The 22,761-nt window shown below is 40.9% G+C and overlaps 2 protein-coding genes across 3 annotated transcripts in view; one reads left to right on the top strand and one right to left on the bottom strand.

Moving 5' to 3' along the window:
• Nucleotides 1–6,710: 6,710 nt before the first annotated feature.
• hsp90ab1 (heat shock protein 90, alpha (cytosolic), class B member 1) lies at nt 6,711–14,103 on the bottom strand. The gene is made up of 12 exons (XM_034162568.1): nt 13,924–14,103; nt 13,201–13,341; nt 11,789–11,995; nt 11,423–11,582; nt 10,533–10,666; nt 10,157–10,450; nt 9,879–10,044; nt 9,599–9,789; nt 8,806–8,953; nt 8,448–8,716; nt 7,329–7,662; nt 6,711–7,249 (listed from the first exon to the last, which is right to left on the bottom strand). Exons 2-12 carry the CDS (start codon nt 13,339–13,341, stop codon nt 7,131–7,133), a joined length of 2,163 nt encoding a protein of 720 aa, XP_034018459.1. The 5' UTR covers nt 13,924–14,103; the 3' UTR covers nt 6,711–7,130.
• Nucleotides 14,104–15,469: 1,366 nt separating this feature from the next.
• Nucleotides 15,470–22,761, top strand: part of rbm25b (RNA binding motif protein 25b) — a 13,928-nt gene continuing 6,636 nt past the window's right edge. The window contains exons 1-7 of one of the 2 annotated variants that reach the window (XM_034162135.1): nt 15,470–15,609; nt 15,951–16,054; nt 17,510–17,724; nt 17,990–18,047; nt 18,957–19,117; nt 19,246–19,425; nt 19,527–19,610. In XM_034162135.1, the coding sequence (XP_034018026.1) occupies nt 15,976–16,054; nt 17,510–17,724; nt 17,990–18,047; nt 18,957–19,117; nt 19,246–19,425; nt 19,527–19,610 (777 nt within the window). In that variant the 5' untranslated portion in view covers nt 15,470–15,609; nt 15,951–15,975. The remainder of the gene's footprint in view (nt 15,610–15,950; nt 16,055–17,509; nt 17,725–17,989; nt 18,048–18,956; nt 19,118–19,245; nt 19,426–19,526; nt 19,611–22,761) is intronic. The other variant, XM_034162134.1, reaches the window with a different exon arrangement.

The following is a 22,761-nucleotide window of genomic DNA, read 5'->3' as shown; positions in this document are numbered from 1 at the left end:
GGATGAGGTATGTGCCATCGATACTTGGTTGATGTAACCATCTCATGGCGCTCCCAGGATGACAGGGATTTTATCACAGGCTGAAGCCTGGCTGTTGTTCACCCTGCACTGTGAGACGCATCTGGAGTTGTTCCAAAGGTGATTTTCCTTTTTATTTACATTGTAATGGCTTGGCAGTACAGTTGAAATGTCATTCCTCCTAAAGAGTTTGATGGTGTACATTACGTATATTACAGCTGTGACACCCTGTTCAGCTGTGCTGTGTCGCGCTGAGCCCCTGAAACGCAGTGAAGCGTGACATGGTGCCTCTGCTCGTGGTGTTGCAGCTATGATGATCATGATATTTCATATGCATTATCTAACCCATGGGAGGGAATGGCAGTGTGTCTCTAATATACAATAGTGTTCAGAATACAAGTAGTGCTATGTGACTAAAAAGATTAATCCAGGTTTTGAGTATATTTCTTATTGTTACATGGGAAACAAGGTACCAGTAGATTCAGTAGTCTCACAAATCCAACAAAACCAAGCATTCATGATATGCACACTCTTAAGGCTATGAAATTGGGCTATTAGTTAAAAAAAAAAAGTAGAAAAGGGGGTGTTCACAATAATAGTAGCATCTGCTGTTGACGCTACAAACTCAAAACTATTATGTTCAAACTGCTTTTTTAGCAATCCTGTGAATCACTAAACTAGTATTTTGTTGGTTTGAAACCAAGATTTTGCTCATTTACTAGTGTGCTTGGGGTCATTGTCTTGTTGAAACGCCCATTTCAAGGGCATGTCCTCTTCAGCATAAGGCAACATGACCTCAAGTATTTTGACATATCCAAACTGATCCATGATACCTAGCCCAACACCATAGTAGGAGAAACATGCCCATATCATGATGCTTGCACCACCATGCTTCACTGTCTTCACTGTGAACTGTGGCTTGAATTCAGAGTTTGGGGGTCGTCTCACAAACTGTCTGCGGCCCTTGGACCCAAAAAGAACAATTTTAATCTCATCAGTCCACAAAATATTCCTCCATTTCTCTTTAGGCCAGTTGATGTGTTCTTTGGAAAATTGTAACCTCTTCTGCACGTCTTTTATTTAACAGAGGGACTTTGCGAGAGATTCTTGCAAATAAATTAGCTTCACACAGGTGTCTTCTAACTGTCACAGCACTTACAGGTAACTCCAGACTGTCTTTGATCATCCTGGAGCTGATCAATGGGTGAGCCTTTGCCATTCTGGTTATTCTTCTATCCATTTTGATGGTTGTTTTCCATTTTCTTCCATGCGTCTGTTTTGTTTTGTCCATTTTAAAGCATTGGAGATCATTGTAGATGAACAGCCTATAATTTTTTGCACCTGCGTATAAGTTTTCTCCTCTCCAATCAACTTTTTAATCAAACTACACTGTTCTTCTGAACAATGTCTTGAACATCCCATTTTCCTCAGGCTTTCAAAGACAAAAGCATGTTCAACAGGTGCTGGCTTCATCCTTAAATAGGGGACGCCTGATTCACACCTGTTTGTTCCACAAAATTGACAAACTCACTGACTGAATGCCACACTACTATTATTGTGAACACCCCCTTTTCTACTTTTTTGTTTTTTCTTTTTTTACTTACTAATAGCCCAATTTCATAGCCTTAAGAGTGTGCATATCATGAATGCTTGGTCTTGTTGGATTTGTGAGAATCTACTGAATCTACTGGTACCATGTTTCCCATGTAACAATAAAAAATATACTCAAAACCTGGATTAATCTTTTTTGTCACATAGCACTATTATTCTGAGCACTACTGTAAGGTACATTATGGATATACTACCCCATTCAGATGTGCGGGAAGCCAGTGCACAGTGGATCAGAAATGTTTTGTGGCAGCTTAAACACATTATGCATAGGTTTAGGTCATTCTGTTGTGGATTTAATAGAGCAAGTTATTGTTTATAAGGCTGTGTTATTTATTTCTCCCCAAGTGTAATTTACAGGTGTTTAAAATCAATGTTATAATTTTTGATTCAGTGTGTCCCAGACACTATTTCACGGGGCACAGTGAATCAACAATTCTAAATCAACAATTTCTTCAAAATTATTAAATATATGCTGATGCGTATACAAGCTATAATCCAGCAAACCAGCTATGTAATGTGTGATTTCTGTTCAAATGTGAAAACAGCTGTTTTTATACACAAATTATAGAAATAATTCATGGAAAAAATAAATGTATAAGCTTCAACAAATAATATTTGTCATCCACTTGATACTGGGACTTAGTAAATCACTTTCTAGACTGATTCATTGTGCCCCGGGTGCATGTGACATACACGGGTCATGTTATCAAATAGTTGATAGCCTGGAGAAGACATAACACATGCTCATCAGTTGGACGGGGTAGTCTTCTAACTAATAATTTCTTGGGCCACCTTTCCTCTGTTGTGAGAAATAAATACACACTGACATCCACAAACTTTACTTTTGATAGGAAGAAAAACTGACTTCACTTGCCACTTAGTTTTACCCTTAATGTATGCAAAAACAATACATGAATTTATAAGGGGAATGTCTTTAGACATAAAAATGTCATAACCGCTGCAAATATATATGTCGTTCAGCAAATATAGTGAGTGATTCACCATGCCCCGGTTTCCCTTACGCACTGTTCTACAGCTCTGAGACACATTGAGTCACAGTGACACACGGTGCTTACAGTTTGATTGCGCAATGTTCACATTTAGTTCACAAGATGAATGCGTGCCAGACATTTCCTTTGCGCACCCCAAACAGGATCCAGTAGAGGTGCACATACAGCTCATCCGTGGCACATTTGGGACATGCCTGCAGGGTTTGATATGCCTGACCATGGCAGATTTCTCTCAGACGTGATCAGACTGTTTCGAATGCTGTTGTGACGCCATCAGAATATTTAGAATGCAATCGGACTGTGGTCAGACTGCACTTCGACTCCTGTTAGAGCTTTTTCCACCTCGAATGCACCTCAAGGCTTGGGAGCATGTGCTCTACATTCGGGCTGGCCGCACAACTGTGACCAACTGTTTGGAATGCACTCAGACTGCTGTCGGAGGTTTTCGAGAGCGCCTTGGTTTTGGCTGAATCGACATCAAATTTTCATTCGGGTGGCATTCTGGCTCATTCAGCCTCTAATGTGACGGGGGTGTAACCAATCTTCTTGAATGTGATGCACAGCAATAATATACTAGCGTAGCCCATAATCCGGCTTGTCCTTTTTGCTAACATTCAACAGCAGGAGCTTCGCTGTCTGAGTGGTTGCTGTCTCCCCATTGTGACTGAAGGCAGGATGACCGTACACCTCTGCTGTTGTCCTGATAAACAACCTCTCCCCCACCCCCCTGACCTTACACACATATTTGCACTTCTGATCAAATCACGTGTCTACAGAACATTACTGCACCCGTTGTTTCTTGCATAATAAATTTTACAAGGAAATTATAAACCACATTTATGCAACAACCAACATTCCCTAATTGAGTGGGTGAACTTTCCCTTTAAAGGTACATCAGCACGCTCTCAACTCCTACAGTGCAATAATACTCTGAACTAACAACTGTTACAGTATGTAGAAAATAATAAATTAAAAAATAGAGGCTCCTTTTAATTGCATAATACAGTAGTGTTCAGAATAATAGTAGTGCTATGTGACTAAAAAGATTAATCCAGGTTTTGAGTATATTTCTTATTGTTACATTGGAAACAAGGTACAAGTAGATTCAGTAGAGTCTCACAAATCCAACAAGACCAAGCATTCATGATATGCACACTCTTAAGGCTATGAAATCGGGCTATTACTAAAAAAAAAAAAGTAGAAAAGGGGGTGTTCACAATAATAGTAGCATCTGCTGTTGACGTTACAAACTCAAAACTATTATGTTCAAACTGCTTTTTAGCAATCCTGTGAATCACTAAACTAGTACTTAATTGTTTAACCAGTTTTTCTTGATTTCTTCACATCTGCGACGCATGGGGTCAACCAACTTGTGGCACCTTTCAGCTGTTATTCCACTCCAAGATTCTTTAACAACATTCCACAATTCAGTCACATTTCTTGGTTTTGCTTCAGAAACAGCTTTTTTGATGTCACTCCACAAGTTCTCACTTGGATTTAGGTCCAGGGATTGGGCAGGCCACTCCAAAACATTAATTTAGTTGGTTTGGAACCAAGATTTTGCTCGTTTACTAGTGTGCTCGGGGTCATTGTCTTGTTGAAACACCCATTTCAAGGGCATGTCCTCTTCAGCATAAGGCAACATGACCTCTTCAAGTATTTTGACATATCCAAACTGATCCATGATACCTGGTATGCGATATATAGGCCCAACACCATAGTAGGAGAAACATGCCCATATCATGATGCTTGCACCACCATGCTTCACTGTCTTCACTGTGAACTGTGGCTTGAATTCAGAGTTTGGGGGTCGTCTCACAAACTGTCTGCGGCCCTTGGACCCAAAAAGAATAATTTTACTTTCATCAGTCCACAAAATATTCCTGCATTTCTCTTTAGGCCAGTTGATGTGTTCTTTGGCAAATTGTAACCTCTTCTCCACGTCTTTTATTTAACAGAGGGACTTTGCGGGGGATTCTTGCAAATAAATTAGCTTCACACAGGCGTCTTCTGTCACAGCACTTACAGGTAACTCCAGACTGTCTTTGATCATCCTGGAGCTGATCAATGGGTGAGCCTTTGCCATTCTGGTTATTCTTCTATCCATTTAGATGGTTGTTTTCCATTTTCTTCCACGTTTTTTTTTTGGTCCATTTTAAAGCATTGGAGATCATTGTAGATGAACAGCCTATAATTTTTTGCACCTGTGTATAAGTTTTACCCTCTCAATCAACTTTTTAATCAAACGACGCTGTTCTTCTGAACAATGTCTTGAACGTCCCATTTTCCTCAGGCTTTCAAAGAGAAAAGCATGTTCAACAGGTGCTGGCTTCATCCTTAAATAGGGGACACCTGATTCACACCCGTTTGTTCCACAAAATTGACAAACTCACTGACCGAATGCCACACTATTATTGTACTTTTTTTTTTTTTTTACTAATAGCCATAAGAGTGTGCATATCATGAATGCTTGGTCTTGTTGGATTTGTGAGAATCTACTGGTACCATGTTTCCCATGTAACAATAAGAAATATACTCTAAACCTGAATTAATCTTTTTTTGTCACAACACTATTATTCTGAACACTATGTTTCTTTTCCCTTTCCTGTCATTTTAAATGCTCCTGTGGTTGTTTTGCACCATATTTTTTAATATGCTTTTGTCATTGGAGTTTTAATATTTTAAATTGGATTTTTTAAAAAGTTACTGTAAATAGGCTTAAGTCATTGGTATTTCAAAGGAAGTTGTCATTTCTGTACTTTTGTAAAAGTGCTGCTTTGGTGTCTGACTTGTTTTTTCCTCACATGAATGTTTGGGGGTAATGAATAGGTCATGATCCAGAGCGAGTGTGTACAGCAATGTGCACGCAGGGGAAATGCAGTTTCACATATTTACTCTGGTAACTGCATTAATAATAAACCTCATCAAGTTTAACTTAAAGATGTTTTGACTTTACTGTGTGCAGTCATTTATTGGTCGTTTTGGGGACACTGCTGTTACTAAGAGGTGCTCCTCGATATTCATCCCAAATTAAACAATGCTTTTCCTAAATCCTCTGTACATCGCCACAATGGAGTTAAAATGAAACAAACTGAAAGATTGACCTTGAGCTGTTTTAAGTATTAGTTTTCAGTTTATTTTTATGTAGGTGGGGGTGAGGTGGCGGCCGTTCCCCTCATGTTCATGATTTTAGGGGTACTGTATAATCTCACCTTGATTTAATACTACTAAATGTTTAATATTGCAAATATTAATACACAGTTCTTGCATTTATGCCTGGAACAATCTTGTAATATTGAGACACCCACTTTAATGAACAGAGCAAATTACAACTTTAACCTGTGCTTGCAAGCAGAAAGTACATCCTTCTGGCAAACTTTAGCATCTTAAAACTGTAAAACTATTAATCTAAAAATTTGTACATTAATACTGAGAGGTCAAAGCTCAGCATACAAAAAAAAAAAAAAACCCTGACTTTTATTTCACTGCTGTTACAGAAGGCACATGGAAAACCTGAGCCTAGACTGGATCCGTTTTCCTGTTTTACAATCCTCCAACATGAAGCTGTTAATGGGGACACAGTCAAATGTCCCATCAAACATTTCTACACATCCACAGAAATACATAATTCCTTCAGTGCTGTCAGAGTTGTCTTGGTGGCTTCTCTGACTAGTCTCCATTCAGCAGTCACGTCTTGGAAAGCTGCCTTGACACAGACTTGCCATACAGTAAACCGTTTAATGATTAGTTATCATTGAAGTCCAAGACATTCAGTGATGTGGAAGTGTTTGTATCCATTCTCTAACTTCAGAAAAAAACCCAGCTGTAAGTGATTTAATACTAAATTGGCCTCATCTCAAAATGTGTTGTAGAAATTTAGATTTTCCGTATGGTCCCAACCTTTTCTGCTTTGCATACAATGGATCTTGGGCAATTGCCAAGTAAGCCATGTTCCTGCTTTTTTTTTTTTCCTGTGCAAGTGATGCCGGTGCTGATCCTTCAGTTTGATAATGTGGCAACTTCCACTATTCAACCTTTGCACTGTAGCAATGATAGAAGCAAACACTAAACTTCAGGTTTTAAATCTTTTATTTTATGCAAAAACAAGACTGAATACAGATGAGGCCTGGACTCAGGCAAAAGAAACTGAAGTCCTCTCTCCATGCAGCGTTGCACGTGAGCAGAACCCAACCCATAGCTTCCAAAACCGACCCCATAATGGAATGTACCACTGCCATGTTGACACACTGAACCACTCCATCTTAGAACTCAGTGCAACAGGATTTTATTTAAATGTTTGTTTTTTTTTTTTTTTATAAACGAACGTGTGGTCACTGAACCTACAGCAGAAACAGATTTTCTTTAAAATGTCTTATTACGGACTCGTCCTCTGGACACGACACTGGTCCACCACACAACATGAATAACTTACTGGAGTTAAGGATGAACAAACTGAACCATGATGTTGAGGATTACAGATCTGGGGACGTCTTAATCTACTTCTTCCATGCGTGATGTGTCTTCATCACCCTCACCTTCTAGAGGAGGGATCTCTTCTTGGACACCTGCAGTGCTGATCTCTTCTACAGGAAGATCGTCATCATCAATACCTAATGAAGAATTCAAAGAATTTGTATTGGTGTGTTTCATTTGGAACAACTTAAAACCTCTGAGCAAAGAGAATCTTACCCAGCCCAAGTTTGATCATTCTGTAGATGCGGTTTGCGTGCGTCTGTGGATCGTCCAGGGAGAAGCCAGAAGACAGCAGGGCGGTTTCGTAGAGGAGGATGACGAGGTCCTTCACAGCCTTGTCGTTCTTGTCAGCCTCACACTTCTGTCTGAGTGTTTCCACAATGGGGTGATCTGGGTTGATCTCCAGGTGCTTCTTGGCCATCATGTAGCCCATGGTGGAGTTGTCCCTGAGTGCCTGGGCCTTCATGATTCTCTCCATGTTGGCCGTCCAGCCGTAGTTACTTGTCACAATGCAGCAGGGTGATATTACCAGTCTGACAGATACGGTCACCTGAAGATTTAAAGCAATACATGTTGGATACAAGGCCAAATGGAAGATTTAGGAAAACCACATATGCACAGCCATCATTAGAACATCACAGGAACAATAAGAATGCAGCTTAAACACACAGTTCTTAAGACACACACCCCCCACCCCATTTTGGAAAAATATCTAGAGTTTTTGAAAATGGTAATTAAAGTACGTTTTTATGGGCAGCCTCAGTTCCTGCCCACTTTCAGGACCAGACTAAGCTTTTCTAAGAGCATCTTTGGTCCCAGCAGAAAAGCACCAACATTTCTGCAGAGGAATTCACCCGTGTAAAAAAAAAAAAAAAAAAAAACACGGGATAAACTGTTCTGCTAACAATGCACATGGTGATTTTATAAAGTAGCCCACAAGGAGAGGTGGGTCACTAACTACAGCTATTTTGTGCCAACTACAGTTACAGATGTATTGACATGTAAAATCTACACCCTGAATACAAGTCAGCCTCTTTTTTTTTTTTAGATTCATTTAAAAGAAAGTCTACACCATCTTATATTCAGAAAAATAGGACATGGCTAAAACAAATAGGACAAACAAACAACCCACATTTTGCAATTGTTAGGAAGTGACAACTCCAAACAAACCACAGCGCATTAGACTACCTCAAACATTTATAAAAGAACTCACCAGAACACAAGGTATGATCAGTTCAGTACCTGTTCCCAGATAAACAACCATCAGCTACTGCAAAAAACTGGCGACACAGTATATCATGGGCAAGGAAGAAGCAGCTCTTTAGGAGCACTGACCTTCTCAACTTTCTTATCCAAGATCTCCTTCATGAGCTTGCAGAGGCTTTCAAATTTGGCTTTATCCTCCTCCATCTTTTTCTTCTCCTCCTCTTCCTCTGGGAGCTCCAGACCCTCTTTGGTGACAGAGACCAGGTTCTTTCCGTCAAACTCCTTCAGCTGCTGGACACAGTACTCGTCGATGGGCTCAGTCATGTACAGCACCTCGAAGCCACGCTTGCGGACGCGCTCCACAAAAGCGGAGTTAGCCACCTGGTCTTTGCTCTCGCCTGGAAAAGTGAAGGTGGTGTTATGTTAATGCCACGTGGGATAATGTCACAGCATCCTAACAATAATCTGATCCACGAGTCACACACACCAGTGATGTAGTAGATGGACTTCTGGTTGTCCTTCATGCGGGCCACATATTCTGTGAGTGATGTGTGTTCATCTCCAGACTGGGAGCTGTGGTACCGCAGCAGCTCAGACAGCTTCTTACGGTTCTGAGAGTCCTCATGGATACCCAGCTACAGACAACCAATAAATGCACAATTGTTACACATTAGTCAAAAACCCACACAAGCCTGAAGGTTTTCCTGGGAGTCTCACAGCAGCACACTGCAGACACCAGTTAAGCTAACACGTCATGACAAATTACACATCTGCCCCTAGAAGGTGGAAAATGTCAAGCTCATGTCTTGCCAGTTCCAGTCTCTGTGGGTCCAGCTGCCACAGATCTAAATGTTTAATAGATTATGTGAGCAGTAAGCGCCTTAATTTCCTCTGTGAGGTATACATGATTAGACTGAGCAGTTATTTTAAGTATTGACACCATCCAAGTGGACTCTGGATATACATTTTGATTTAGCGTCACTTATACGCGCGTCAATTTCATTTGCTTCATATGGGGTTTACTTGGACTCCAGTTTCATATAATGGCACCTGGCTGGACTCCAAAGCAAAATTTTGGAACTTTGTTTCAATTTTTTATAGCCATTTCAGTACAGTGCCGTTATTAATGATGTCTTCAGACCAACTGCTGCAAGCAGGGTTAGGTCTTGAATTACCATTATTTTCTTGTTCTCTTGAAAACTCACATTTGGGGGCCAAAATAAATAAAACACAACAACAACACACACACACACACACACCAAGACGTCATGGTGGGGTACCTTCATGTTCTTGGAGAAGGCTTCATAGAATTTCTTGTAGTTGTCCTTGTCCTCTGCCAGTTCAGCAAAGAGCTCCAGACACTTCTTGACGATATTCTTCCGAATGACCTTGAGGATCTTGCTCTGCTGCAGCATTTCTCTGGAGATGTTGAGGGGCAGGTCCTCAGAGTCCACCACACCACGTACAAAGTCTGCAGGTCAACACAAAAGACGTATTCTTGACAAAATGGTTCCGATTTCACAAATGCATCACAACAGGTCGGCGCTGTGCGGTTCTTACTCAGGTACTCTGGGATGAGCTCCTCACAGTTGTCCATGATAAACACTCTCCTGACATAAAGCTTGATATTATTCTTCTTTTTCTTGTTCTCAAAGAGGTCAAAGGGTGCACGGCGAGGAATAAAGAGCAGTGCCCGGAACTCAAGCTGACCTTCTACTGAGAAGTGCTGGAGGGGAGAGAGAAACAGACATTACACAACTCTGAATTTAGAATGAGGTCAGGATGACATTTTGCCCATTTTAGTAAAGATGCCTACTTTCACATAGTTTGTTAGTTACCTTTACAGCAAGGTGATCCTCCCAGTCATTAGTCAAGCTCTTGTAGAACTCTCCGTATTCCTCGTTGGTAATGTCATCAGGATTCCTGGTCCAGATGGGCTTCGTCTTGTTCAGCTCCTCCTCGTCAATGTACTTCTCCTTGATCTTCTTCTTCTTCTTTTTGTCTTTGTCCTTTGAGTCCTCTTCTTCATCTGACCCGACATCTTCAATGTTGGGCTTGTCCTCACCATCCTCCTCTATTTTCTCTTCTTCTGCCTCATCATCACTGATCTCCTTATCGCGCTCCTTCTCCACCTACCAATCAAAATGGTATGATTTTTCAAACTTCTGAATAATTTATTTTGGATTTATTGAAGGGCACACAGCCAACACTTACAAAGAGGGTGATGGGGTAGCCAATGAACTGGGAGTGCTTCTTTACTATTTCCTTGATCCTCTTCTCCTCAACGTACTCAGTCTGGTCCTCTTTCAGATACAGGATAATCTTTGTTCCACGACCAATAGGTTCTCCTGTGCAAACAATGTCACAACCATGAATATAACTCATCCAGAAGTGATGCAGTGACGCAACTGTCCTCTGGTAAGTAGCTTGCAAATGCAAAAGATAAACTGTAAAAACTTTAGAGCATATATATGCACCAAGGTCCAGTAATGTAAGAGTCCTCATCCTTCAGAGATGAAGGCTAACAGAGTCTGCTGTTAGCCCAGTCCCCTGCAATTAGGCCTTCGTAATAAAGCAGTTTACTGTGCCTCAAGTGCAGCTGCTGATCGTCTGACATCTAGTACATTCAGGAGAACAAGTTATCCGCAGTAGCTCAAGGACCAGTCATCCGCTGCTCTCATCAATAACAATAAACCTACATGGTAACATTTTCTTCTCCCCAATGCGTCCAAAAGCTGCACAAAGTAGTTTCTTGGAACCTGGCAGCAGTCATGTAACCCATGTCTGTGATTTATTTCGCATTCATACAAAAGTCCAGTAAAAGGCTTAATTATTCAACGTTGCTGGTATGATTTGAAAATGACTTCAGTTTTTGCCTGCATGCTGCGTGAACGATACACAGCTTTTTTGATATGGCTACAATTTAAGCTAAAATTAAAATACAATGCAGATTTTTTTTAAACTGTCCAGAGCTGTGCAGACAATCACAGCTGTCCACAAAAATAAAAGCGCAACAGACTTTTCACTATTACAGGATGTTTTCTTGTCTCAATGTTTAATCTTTACAGGTAATTTGTGATAAACTGCAGTCCCAAACCACGTACCGCTGCCGAGCTTCACAGTAAATGAGCCTCCAGCAGAAGACTCCCAGGCATACTGCTCATCATCATTGTGTTTGCTGATGACCACCACTTTCTCAGCAACAAGATAGGCAGAGTAGAAACCCACACCAAACTGACCAATCATCGAGATGTCAGCTCCAGCCTAGAAGGAAGAAACAATATATAATGACTCTGTGTGGCATTACTAGGGTGTATGTGCACACATCTTCATAATGAAATCTGTTTTAAAATCCAAATTTACTAATGTATACATGTGGCCACTGCACATGCCTATGGTTCAAGGTAACAAAAGTAACTAAGTAACTGCGCGGTGGGTCCTTGTTTTCATCCTGTAAATCTCTACAGTACCTGCAGGGCTTCCATGAAGGCCTTTGTGCCAGACTTTGCGATGGTACCCAGGTTGTTAATCAGGTCAGTTTTCGTCATGCCAATTCCAGTGTCAATTAGAGTCAGTGTGCGGTCAGCTTTGTTAGGAATGATATCGATCTTCAGATCCCTGCCGCTGTCCAACTTGGAAGGATCAGTCAGACTTTCATAGCGAATTTTGTCCAAAGCCTGTAAAAACAGCCATCCACTGATTAGGTAGGGACAATAAATAAAAAAAAAAAAAAAAAAAAAAAAAAAAGCAGAAGCATGTTACTTTTTCAAGTAATCAAGTCATATCATAAATAAATGTACTGTTGGCAGATATTTTTGGGCATGAGTTGTACACAGTTTGTGACATGGACTTGGGGGACTTCTGGAATGGGTTAAATTTCAAGACTTCTCATGTGTTTAACAAAGACACTATCCCTAAACCACTTACAGTAACTCCCAAGGTTACCAGGCATTTGAGTAGCAGGTTTAGAGCCTCATTCTGGCACCAGATTTGGGATTGGGGAAGGAGAGAATAAATATAATAAAGTTTGATTTGTGATCTGTTTATTTATATGTTGTGTTAATCTCACTGAAAATACTTGTAAATTGTAGATTACAAAAAGAGCAAGAACAGCACAGCCTTCAGTCATCAGTTGTTATGGGTACCAGACTTTAAGATGAGACTTTATTGATCTCACAATGGAGAAATTCACAATGTACCACAGTAACAGAGAAATTAAATCTGAAGACTGATAAAAGAGGAGATATCCAGGAGCCATCTTGGGGAGAAGTCAGTCTTGCTCTTTCCCTATTGGTTGGGAGTCAGGTACTACCATCTTAAGCTAAAACTCAGAAATATGCAAAGTCGGAAACACTGGCAGGAACCTTGAATACAGAGATCTTCAACATCACTTCCTCCCCCTTCCAAAAAACATGCAGGTTAGATTAAGTGGACATTTTACATTTGCCTATATGTGGCTCCGCAATTGAATGGCATCCTGTCCCTGCCTCTGGACATACGACTGCTGAGACAGGCTCCATCCCCACCCTCAATGATCCATATTTAGAGTAAGCGGTATAGAAAATGAATCAATGTAGCATTTGATGGAAGGCTTAGCTATATCTGAAGGGTCCTGACTTCAGTCATGGACCATGGTGTTGTTCTCAGTACAGTGGTGGGTTACAAACATGTGACAAACTCCACCTCCTAAGACAGAACAAAACTTTCGTAGAAAGTTGTTTGATGTCATTTCCCGAGCAAACAGACTGAATTCACAATTTCTAGTGTGCAATTGAACACAACATCCAGAGTTTCATTTTGCTCTTTTAAAACCCCAGTACATCCATGATAGTGTCACAAACCCTAAAGGATGAAAAACAGAAGAACACTGTTGGAAACTTACATCAGAGGCATTGGAGATCAACTCCCTGAGGAAGATCTCTTTGTTGGAATAGAAGGTGTTTATGATCAGGGACATGAGCTGAGCGATCTCTGCCTGAAAGGCAAAGGTCTCAGCCTCCTCTTGGTGCACTTCTTCAGGCATCTGCACACAAAGGAACATGTCAATTGACAAGTACTGAAATAGTCACCTTTCACAGGCTGTGGCTCAGATGCTACAGCTCTTCAAACAGTCACAGTTAAGTGTGATGATGATGTGGGTTTCATTCATCCATCCTCTATGGCCGTGGGCGGAAACTGTTTCATAACATCACAATCCAACATGGTGCCAACAGACAATGGCTTCTGCAAACACGTGCCCACAATCGGCAACGTGCTAAGAACGTCTAAAAACCACAGTGAAGATAATCTTATTTAAAAATAAATAAAAAGTGACTGCGTACAATTAATGTTTGTCTCAATCAGGTACTGCGTCGTTTCCCGAGAGCTAAATGAAGCAATACAAGCTTCAACAACACCTGCTTCGATCCCGACAGCCGTGCTGCGATCAAAGCATCGCTACCTGTTATTTCCCTGAAAAGTAAGCGATATTGTAGTTTATTATGCGAGAACATTAATACACGACGAGCAAACAACTTGTGATGGTTTCTGTCCTAGACGCATATATTTGAACGAAAAAAAAAATAAACACATCGTGTCCCGCATTTTATAAAATTGATTTCCATACCTTGTGTGTTCCGCTGACTTATATATATATATATATATATATATATATCTTGAATGAAATGCAACCAACGTCTTGTCCCTACTGCTCTCTGACGCAGTGAAATAGGGAAAAGGACTTCCTTATGACAGACCAGAATCTTTATATGATGCAGCGTGCGGTCATATCCATCCGCATCCTGCCGCTAAAACTAGCCCTTTGATAAATGAAGGATTTAGATTTAAAAGAAAACAAAAATTGTGATCCATGGACAAAAACGTGGAGGAGTATGTTAATTCTTTTTTTTTTTTTAATGATATAATTTGTTTCACAGGTGAAAAGAACTGGAGAAAATGGAACTATTATAAGACTTTATCCCATATGCGCCAGTAATCAGTTAAAAAGCCCCATATGTTATTTTAAAAATAAATTAAGCTTTCTTCAGCATTTTATAGCACAATACTTTATTTCAACCTGGCTGCCAAAGGACTTTTGGTTTCTTTAAATAACTTAAAACATATTGAGAGAACAGTTTTTGTCACAGAGGCATGAATTTATTCGCTGTGGTAGGAAACATTTCGAATTTCAACCACAGGTACAGTACTTGATTCGTAGTAAATTCACAAAGTTCGGATCTTTATAACTTGATGGAGGAATATTAACATCCAAGTATGTGTGCTTCGATTGTTCTAGCGCCTTCCACCAAGCTCCCTGCCCCGCCCTCGCTTAAAAGTGACGTCACTGGCGGCCACGAGGCTTTCGAAACTTTGAATCAATTGCTTCAGAAAATACCTCGATAGCGGCATCAAGTGTATGTATGTATATATAAAAAAAGGCCTGCCATATTCAAGATGATAGAATTCACAACAGAATCAAATGAGCCAGGGGCAAAAAATATCTAAAATAATAAATAATGAATATAAATAAATAATAAATATAAAAATTACAGAATAGCAAATAGGAAAATAAATAAAGAGCACCAACGAAGAGAAGAAATAAATAACGACAATGAAAAGAAGAAAGAAAACAAGTGGTCAATCAAAAATGAAGGTGCTATTGGCCTTAAAAAACATTTTACTTATTTTGAAAATTTTATATATGATGTTATTTATCATTTAGATCTGTAGCAACTATAGAATCTTTTAAAAAATAAACACCAAATTTGAATGAAAAAGTTGAAAATAATTAACTTGCTGTTCCAAAAATCAGATCCCCCCCCCCCCCCCCCCCATTTAAAGACCAAATTTTATGTTTTCTCTGTTAAAATCTGAATATTTTGAAAATTGGAAAATATCTGACACTGAAAATCCTCTCAGAAAGTCTTGATAAGTTTACAAAATAAAAAAAGATATGTTCTGTGATTTAACTGTCTGAAGTACAGGAGGTACAAATATACAAATACATGTAAATCTTTCATGTAAGATGTCATGACATGGGTAAATCACATTAAACATATAAAGCTAGCCCTTTGGCCTTTTATTTTATTTTCTTCTCTTTAATTTTTTTTTTTTTTTTTTTTTTTTACAGTAAATCCGCTGTTGCACACTCCAGTACGGTAGATGGCGGTAATGAAACTTTTATGTTGGCTGAGAGTAGGAAGACGAAAGGTTTGGTCACGCTAACGGCATCGTGCTAATCCGACGTCCTATCTTTACGCAAAATCTATTTGATAGTTGTTTTGAAGTCGCATTATATACTTCTTGGGTTGCGGTAAGTAACTATGAACATATTCACGTTTGTTCAAAACACCCAGTTGGCACTCTGAGAGTCCTGTTGGTCAGTAGCAATAATGTTAGCCTCGGTTAGCGTTGTCGGGTGCCTTATCCTTTTGAGCTAGCTAAGATGCTTGCTCTTTAGTACCGATAACTTCAGTTATTTTCGTAAGTTGTAATGTATTGTGTCTTGTTGCATAACACCGCCTGTTTTGTGGCATGAATGCTTCCTGCTCACGTTTATGAAGAGTCAGAAGGTCAAACTGGTCAAACGGGTCGTGTCCCAAACTGGTGATATTTATATTGGAAAGGTTTGTGATGTGTGTCATTGTTCGTCAGTCAGGTCGGTCCGATCAGCACCAGGATGTCCTTCCCCCCTCACTTAAACCGGCCCCTGCTGCCTCCTCCAGGGATCCCCCCTCAGTATGCTGGCTTCCCCTCAGGTAAGTGTCCCAGTGTACTACAATTAAAAGTGAAGCATTGCAGGCACGCAGGGCTTTAAGAAGTTAAAGGTGTGTTCCCTTTTGATTTTCCACCCTATTGCCAACATTCATGTGTGATTATATAATTGTGAAAGAGCACAACACAGACACACTCACACTCGTCTTCACCCGCTTGTCCGATATCTGGTCACAGGGGCTGGTGCCTATTCCATCAGTCACAGGGCATGAGGCAGAGTACATCCTGGACAGGATGCCAGTCTGTTGCAGGGCCACATATAGACAAACAAACAGTTTCCACTTTACCTAACCTGCATGTCTTTGAATGTGGGAGGGAACCCATGGAGAGAACATGCAAACTCCACACAGAAAGGCCACAGATGGGAAGTGATCCCATGACCTTCTCACTGTGAGGCAACAGTGTTGACCACTAAGCCACTGTGCTACCCTGAAAGAGCACAATTTAAATGAAATCACTCAGTGCACCCCTCTGTCATCTGCATGGTTTAAAAAGCAGACATCACCCCCCAACTCAGAGAGGTGGCTGTCACTGCGAGATGTTTATTGTATATATGTTATAATGGTTAAATGGCTATCGAATGAATTCCTTTTATAAATGTTTGGAGAATGATAAATCTCTCATTGTGAGTTTAAGCCTACTGCTATACTGCTTTTTTCTATTCTATTGCATTCTCATGGATGTAAATCACTGTAAAATTGATTATCAGGTAAAATAAATACTTAAGTGTTATGCAGATATGGTTTAAATAATTATGTTCTGTCAGTAGCAGACCTTTGCGCTGAAACCTGCACATTGCTCCTGAAGTGCTCATTATCACAGTATTTAACCATGTAAAACTTAAATATGAAGGTTTCATTGAGTTTTAAATTTAAAGGATCCAATTTGAAAATAAAATATTCGGTATTAAGCTCTTAATCAAGTGCGATAATTATTAAATGTGTAAAAACATGAAATTCTTATGTTCATATTGGATCCCATGCAAAAACTGTAAACTCTGATTTTCTACTTTCAGTAAAGAAAGAAAAAATACATTACTAAAACTGATTTAAAAAATACACTCACTGATTTCTTTAGGCAAATGAAGGAAAGGCATTGTAATTGAAGCTAGTTTTGACACCTGTGTGAACAGACCTGTGAGTAGTTTCATACTTGTCCAACAGGTAGCCAGAACAAACTTCATGTAAAATTTGTCCAGATAATATGTTCTTCGCAACACGATCTCCAATTTTCCTATGTTTATTAGCTTTGTCTGTTTGTATTTGTTTACTTTTATCAGTTTAGATTGATTTTTAGAGCCCAGTTAAAATTGTGCTTCCTGCAATTTGAAAATCATGCTCTTTGCTCTTGTTTTTGAAAACTGTTGTAGCTCTGCATTTGTTTCTGGACTGCTTGAAATAAGGTGCTCTTTCAGAGTTGATGTACATTTCCTGTTGCAGGAGCCCCAATGATCCCAGTTCACATGGGCATCATGGCCCCCGCTCCTGCTGTGATGGTACCTTCTGTGCCGGTCGTCAGTAAGCCACCGATGCCGAAGAAAGACATCGCTGCCCTACGAGCTCGAGATGACGAGAGCAGTGGCCCCACCACCACCGTGTTCGTGGGGAATATATCGGAGAAGGCTTCAGACATGTTGATCAGACAACTGCTGGCGGTAAGAGGAGTTTAAGGTCAAGGAAAAGTTGCTCTGAAAAACAGTTTTACAATTTTACAACAGTTCTAAAATTTGTTAAGGTTGTTTTTCATGCAGAGCAATGATGTAAATAGAGCCTTGCAAATAACAAAATTTGAGGAGCAAAATAACATTGGTTGATTATTGTTGTTAAATGTATGAATTGCAGCATTTCTGTAATTGTATTCTAGATTGAGCACTAAGTATTTTTTTGTCGCCCCCCCCCCCCCTTTTTTTTTCTTCTTAGAAATGCGGAATTGTTCTGAGCTGGAAGAGAGTCCAAGGAGCATCTGGCAAGCTCCAAGGTATTTCCGATAGTACTCATGAATCACCATTGGAAATGCTAAAAGCTTTAAATTTCCAGAATATTTTGGCTGTATACGACCCAGCTGTTGTTATGTCTATATATTAAACAACAGTTACAGATTAAAATGTACCAGTTTATTAGTGACTGGCATTGTGCACGCTGACAGCCATGGTAGTTGTGGCGTTCAGCCTGAATTATTGAAGGAAATTAATTTTTGTCTCCCACTGGTCAGCAGAAGGATGTAGAATTGGGTTTCATCTGTGTGTAGAGTAGGTACCTGAGTGGATAAGGAGCTGGTCTCATGCTACCTGTCCGTGTACTTGGAAAAGACACTTAATCTACATGGCCTCAGGCCTGCATTGGACTGGCGTCCCATCCAGTGGGAGCTGCAGAGTCTCTTCCGATTGAGGCTATGGAAACTGGAGATAAGCACTGACTCCAACTGGCCTCAGGGCCTATATAGAAGAATCACATTAAGAGACATTAACAGCGTCGGTTTTGGCTCTGGTTTGGACATAAACATTAAAATGCCTGTCTGGTGTAGTCACTGTTCTGTCAGACACGCGTCTGGTTTGGACAGAAATATGAGCCCCAAACTGCAATTTACATATATTTACATATTTTTCCCTCAGCCCCAACCAGTCTCAGCAGAAGACTGCCCCTCCCTGAGCCTGGTTCTGCTGGAGGTTTCTTCCTGTTAAAAGGGAGTTTTTCCTTCCCACTGTAGCCAAGTGCTTGCTCACAGGGGGTCGTTTTGACCGTTGGGGTTTTTCATAATTATTGTATGGCCTTGCCTTACAATATAAAGCACCTTGGGGCAACTGTTTGTTGTGATTTGGCGCTATATAAAAAAAAAGTTGATTGATATACTAATCTACCTCCACGTTTCTATGTCGGTCTGTTGCAGCCTTTGGTTTTTGTGAATACAAAGAGCCAGAGTCCACGCTGCGAGCACTGCGGCTGCTTCATGACCTGCAAATTGGAGACAAAAATCTGCTGGTGAAGGTGGACGCCAAGACAAAAGCTCAGCTGGATGAATGGAAGGCAAAAAAGAAGACTGCTAATGAGGTATGAAGCTTTCTGAAGTGTACATGTTGGGTGGTCGGTCTTCTTCCTGTGATCAAATGAGATTCGCGCAATTGTTAACCCCCCCCCCCCCCCCCCCGTTTTTTTTTTTTTTGTTTTTTTTGCTGTAGAAAGAGAAAGCTGAAGATGGAGCAGATGATGAAGAAGTGCTGGATGAAGAGACTAAGAAGAAAGATCAGATTGTAAAGGGAGCTATCGATGGGTTGATGCGAGAATATGCCGCAGAGCTCAATGCGCCACAGGATGATGAGTCCCAACGAAAAAAGAGAAGGAAAGAGAAAAAAGAAGAGGTATTCCACCCTTTGCTTTTCTGCTGTGGAAACATGAAATACGAGCATTATTCTTTAAGGCAGATAATGGACGCGCTCCCCCCATTTTCCCCTTCTTATAGGATGACATTAACACTATTGACATGGAGGAGGACAAGAGAGACCTGATTTCCAGAGAGATTAGTAAATTTCGTGACACCCACAAGGTACAGTGGCTCTTTTGGTCTTCTAGCTGACATTCCAGGGTTTGGGCAGCAGCAGCTCACATAGTTTGCACATTTAATGATAGCTGACACATTTGTCCAGCTTTTCTTGGGTTCACTAACAAATTATAAATTGGTTACTTAAAATCAGTTGGTCATACTTAAAGTTCGTACAACCTAGAATCTAAATTCGATCTGCACATGAAGTTCTCCTCATACAAATACACAGATAGCTAGTATTTTTTTTTTTTTTGTCACATTTATCAGACCACCATAGCAAAATCATATAGGTATGACCATTATAGAGCCATTCTTATAATTCTCACAGAAAAATGCATGGAGACAATGTAAAGTTACTTAAAGGCTAATCTATTCATTAAACCCCACCATTATGATAGTGATCATATGGTGACTAAAGCAAGATGAATCTCAGAGCTTTGGAAAAAGTTGCGAGGATAGGATGTAAGTATCAGCCTTCATTTACTATATACATATATTGGGCGCTCCCCCTCTTGAGGACTCACATCGGGGCAACTGTGATGCACTTCAGAATGTTTTCCCAGGACTATGCTGTTTTGTTGAGCAGAGCGGTTAGCGCTGCATAGAGTTCTCTATAGGTCATGTTCTCCTCTGAAGCTGCAGCTTCAGTGAACCTGTGTGAGTCCTCTGTCAGTTATGGTCTGTCTTAATGGTGTTCATGTTCAAACACAGACGCTCTTGTCAATAACTTGGCGTTTATGATGCTAGTGCGGGGGGTGGGGGGCGCCCTCTCCACAGCAGCATGTTGATCTGAAGACTGTCAAGGTACGTGCCGCGTGTTTGTGTTGTCAGTTCTTCTGTCACTTTTCACCAGTCTGTGACTTCATGTTTAGTTCACATAAGCAGGATAATGCAGTGAGTTCACACATCATGTTAAACAGAAACAAACAAGTGTCAGGCCGCTAGAGGAAACGTTACACATTTTTAAATAAGTGAAATTCACAGTCAAATATCTGCTCATTTCCATAACATTTACTATTTGATCCCCACCAAAGTGAATTCACTATCTGCCAGGTGTGATTATAATCTGATAAGGCTTTCTTAAACCTACAGTGTGTAGGATTTAGTCTCGCCTAGTGGTTGCACATTACATTGTGCCATTGCCATTCATCATTTTGTTTCCTCTCACATTTTCACTTCTTTGGTGAAGGGGCCTCATGCTCCCTTGCCTTCTCTTGTGACAACTTATTAACCTGCACTAGCAAACAGCAGATGTACAGGAGAGCAGCCACTGATTTCTGTTTTAGTTATTTGCACGTTATTACACTTATACACACATCATCAATTTCCCTGGTGAAAGTCACTGAGGTGGTCGAACAACTCCACAGTGGCAAGGCCCCGAGGGTTGATGAGATCCGTCCAGAAATGCTGAAGGCTCTGGGTGTGGAGGGACTGTCTTGGATGAGACGTCTCTTCAACATTACGTGGAGGTCTGGGACAGTACCAAAGGACTGGCAGACTGGGGTGGTGGTCCCCATATTTAAAAAAGGAGAGAAGAGAGTGTGTGTGACAGCTACAGGGGCATCATATTACGCAGCCTCCCTGGTAAAATCTACTCCAGGGTGCTGAAAAGGAGGGTTCGGCCAATAGTTGAACCTCAGATTGAAGAGGAACAATGCAGGTTCCATCCTGGTCATGGAACATCCGACCAGCTCTTCACTGTCACAGGGATCCTGGAGGGGGCCTGGGAGTATGTCCATCCAGTCTACATGCGTTTTGTGGACTCGGAGAAGGCGTATGATCAGGTATCCTGGGAGAAACTGTGGGAGGTGCTGCGGGAGTATGGAGTGAGGGGGTCACTTCTCAGGGCCATCCAACCTCTGTACTCAGAAAGCGAGAGCTGTGTTCAGGTCCCTGGCAGTAAGTCGGATTTGTTTCCGGTGGGGGTTGGCCTCCACCAGGGCTGCGCTTCGTTACCAATCCTGTTTGTGATATTCATTGGTGGGCTCAAGGTCTCATCGCTGCTTTTTGCAGATGATGTGATCCTGTTGGCTTCATCGGCCTTTGACCTCCAACACTCACTGGATCAGTTCACAGGGCTGTCATCCGATCGAGGCTATGGAAACCGGAGATAAGCACCGGGGGATGAGGATCAATCTTCGTTCTGATTCTCACCTGTAGTCATGACCGAAAGAACTAGATTGTAGGTACAAGCGGCCAAAATGGGTTTCCTCAGGAGGGTGGCTGGTGTCTCCCTTAGAGATAAGGTGAGAAGCTCAGTCATCAGTGAGGAGCTCAGAGTAGAGCCACTGCTCCTTTGGGTTGAAAGGAGCCAGCTGAGGTGGTTCGGGCATCTGGTAAGGATGTCGCCTGGGTGCCCCCCTATGGAGGTGTTCCAGCACATCCATTTGGGAGGAGACCCTGGTGAAGACCCAGGACTAGTTGAAGAGATTATATCCCCAACAACCGTGCCATTAAATCTCAAGTATCATGAAGAGTAACATGAAGTTTTTCCTTTTATATGCCGCTAGATCAGAAGAGCTGAGTATTATTAAAAGTACTTTCTGTTGAGTCTTGTGGACTTGTTTTACATGCTGGTAGAGATGCTTCAGAGGTAAGTAAAGGAATCCAGAATTCAAAAGTCAGGTTTTAGTAAAGACACACAATTAATATTCAACCCACTCCGACATCTCAAGTTACAGATTTGTAACATAACATCTTTCCTGTGTCATGTTTTTCTTAACTGGAGCTGCATTAGACCCAAGGCTTTTCTAAAACAGTAACTTTAGTCATTCAGCATCTTATAGATGGCTAGAAATATTGGACATTTTTGAAAAGTATAGCAGATAATACCTGCTGAAGACTAAATTACTGGTATCGAGGACCGTGGGCTTGGTGTGTTTGATGTCATTGTTTTCCAACATTAACATGTTGACACTGTTTTCAGTGTTGCCCAACAAAGCCTTGTGTGTAGTCGCTCATGAAGTTGTTTTGTGTGGATGCGTGGGCGTGCGCGTGTGTCTGAGTACCGAGTTGTGAAGAGCTGCTGAAGACTCCTGCAGGGGTAAGACTGCTTCTCCAATTCTACTTATCTGTGCACAAATGTAACTGCTGATGATGTTGATAATGTTGTTTTTAGCCATTCAGTAAAGGTTGTTGATAATGATGCTGATTC

Source organism: Thalassophryne amazonica, chromosome 21, assembly GCF_902500255.1.
Source record: "Thalassophryne amazonica chromosome 21, fThaAma1.1, whole genome shotgun sequence".
NCBI classification, from domain to species: Eukaryota; Metazoa; Chordata; class Actinopteri; order Batrachoidiformes; family Batrachoididae; genus Thalassophryne; species Thalassophryne amazonica.
The sequence above is the reverse complement of the archived record's forward strand: the minus strand, read 5'-3'. Positions and strand labels throughout refer to the sequence as shown.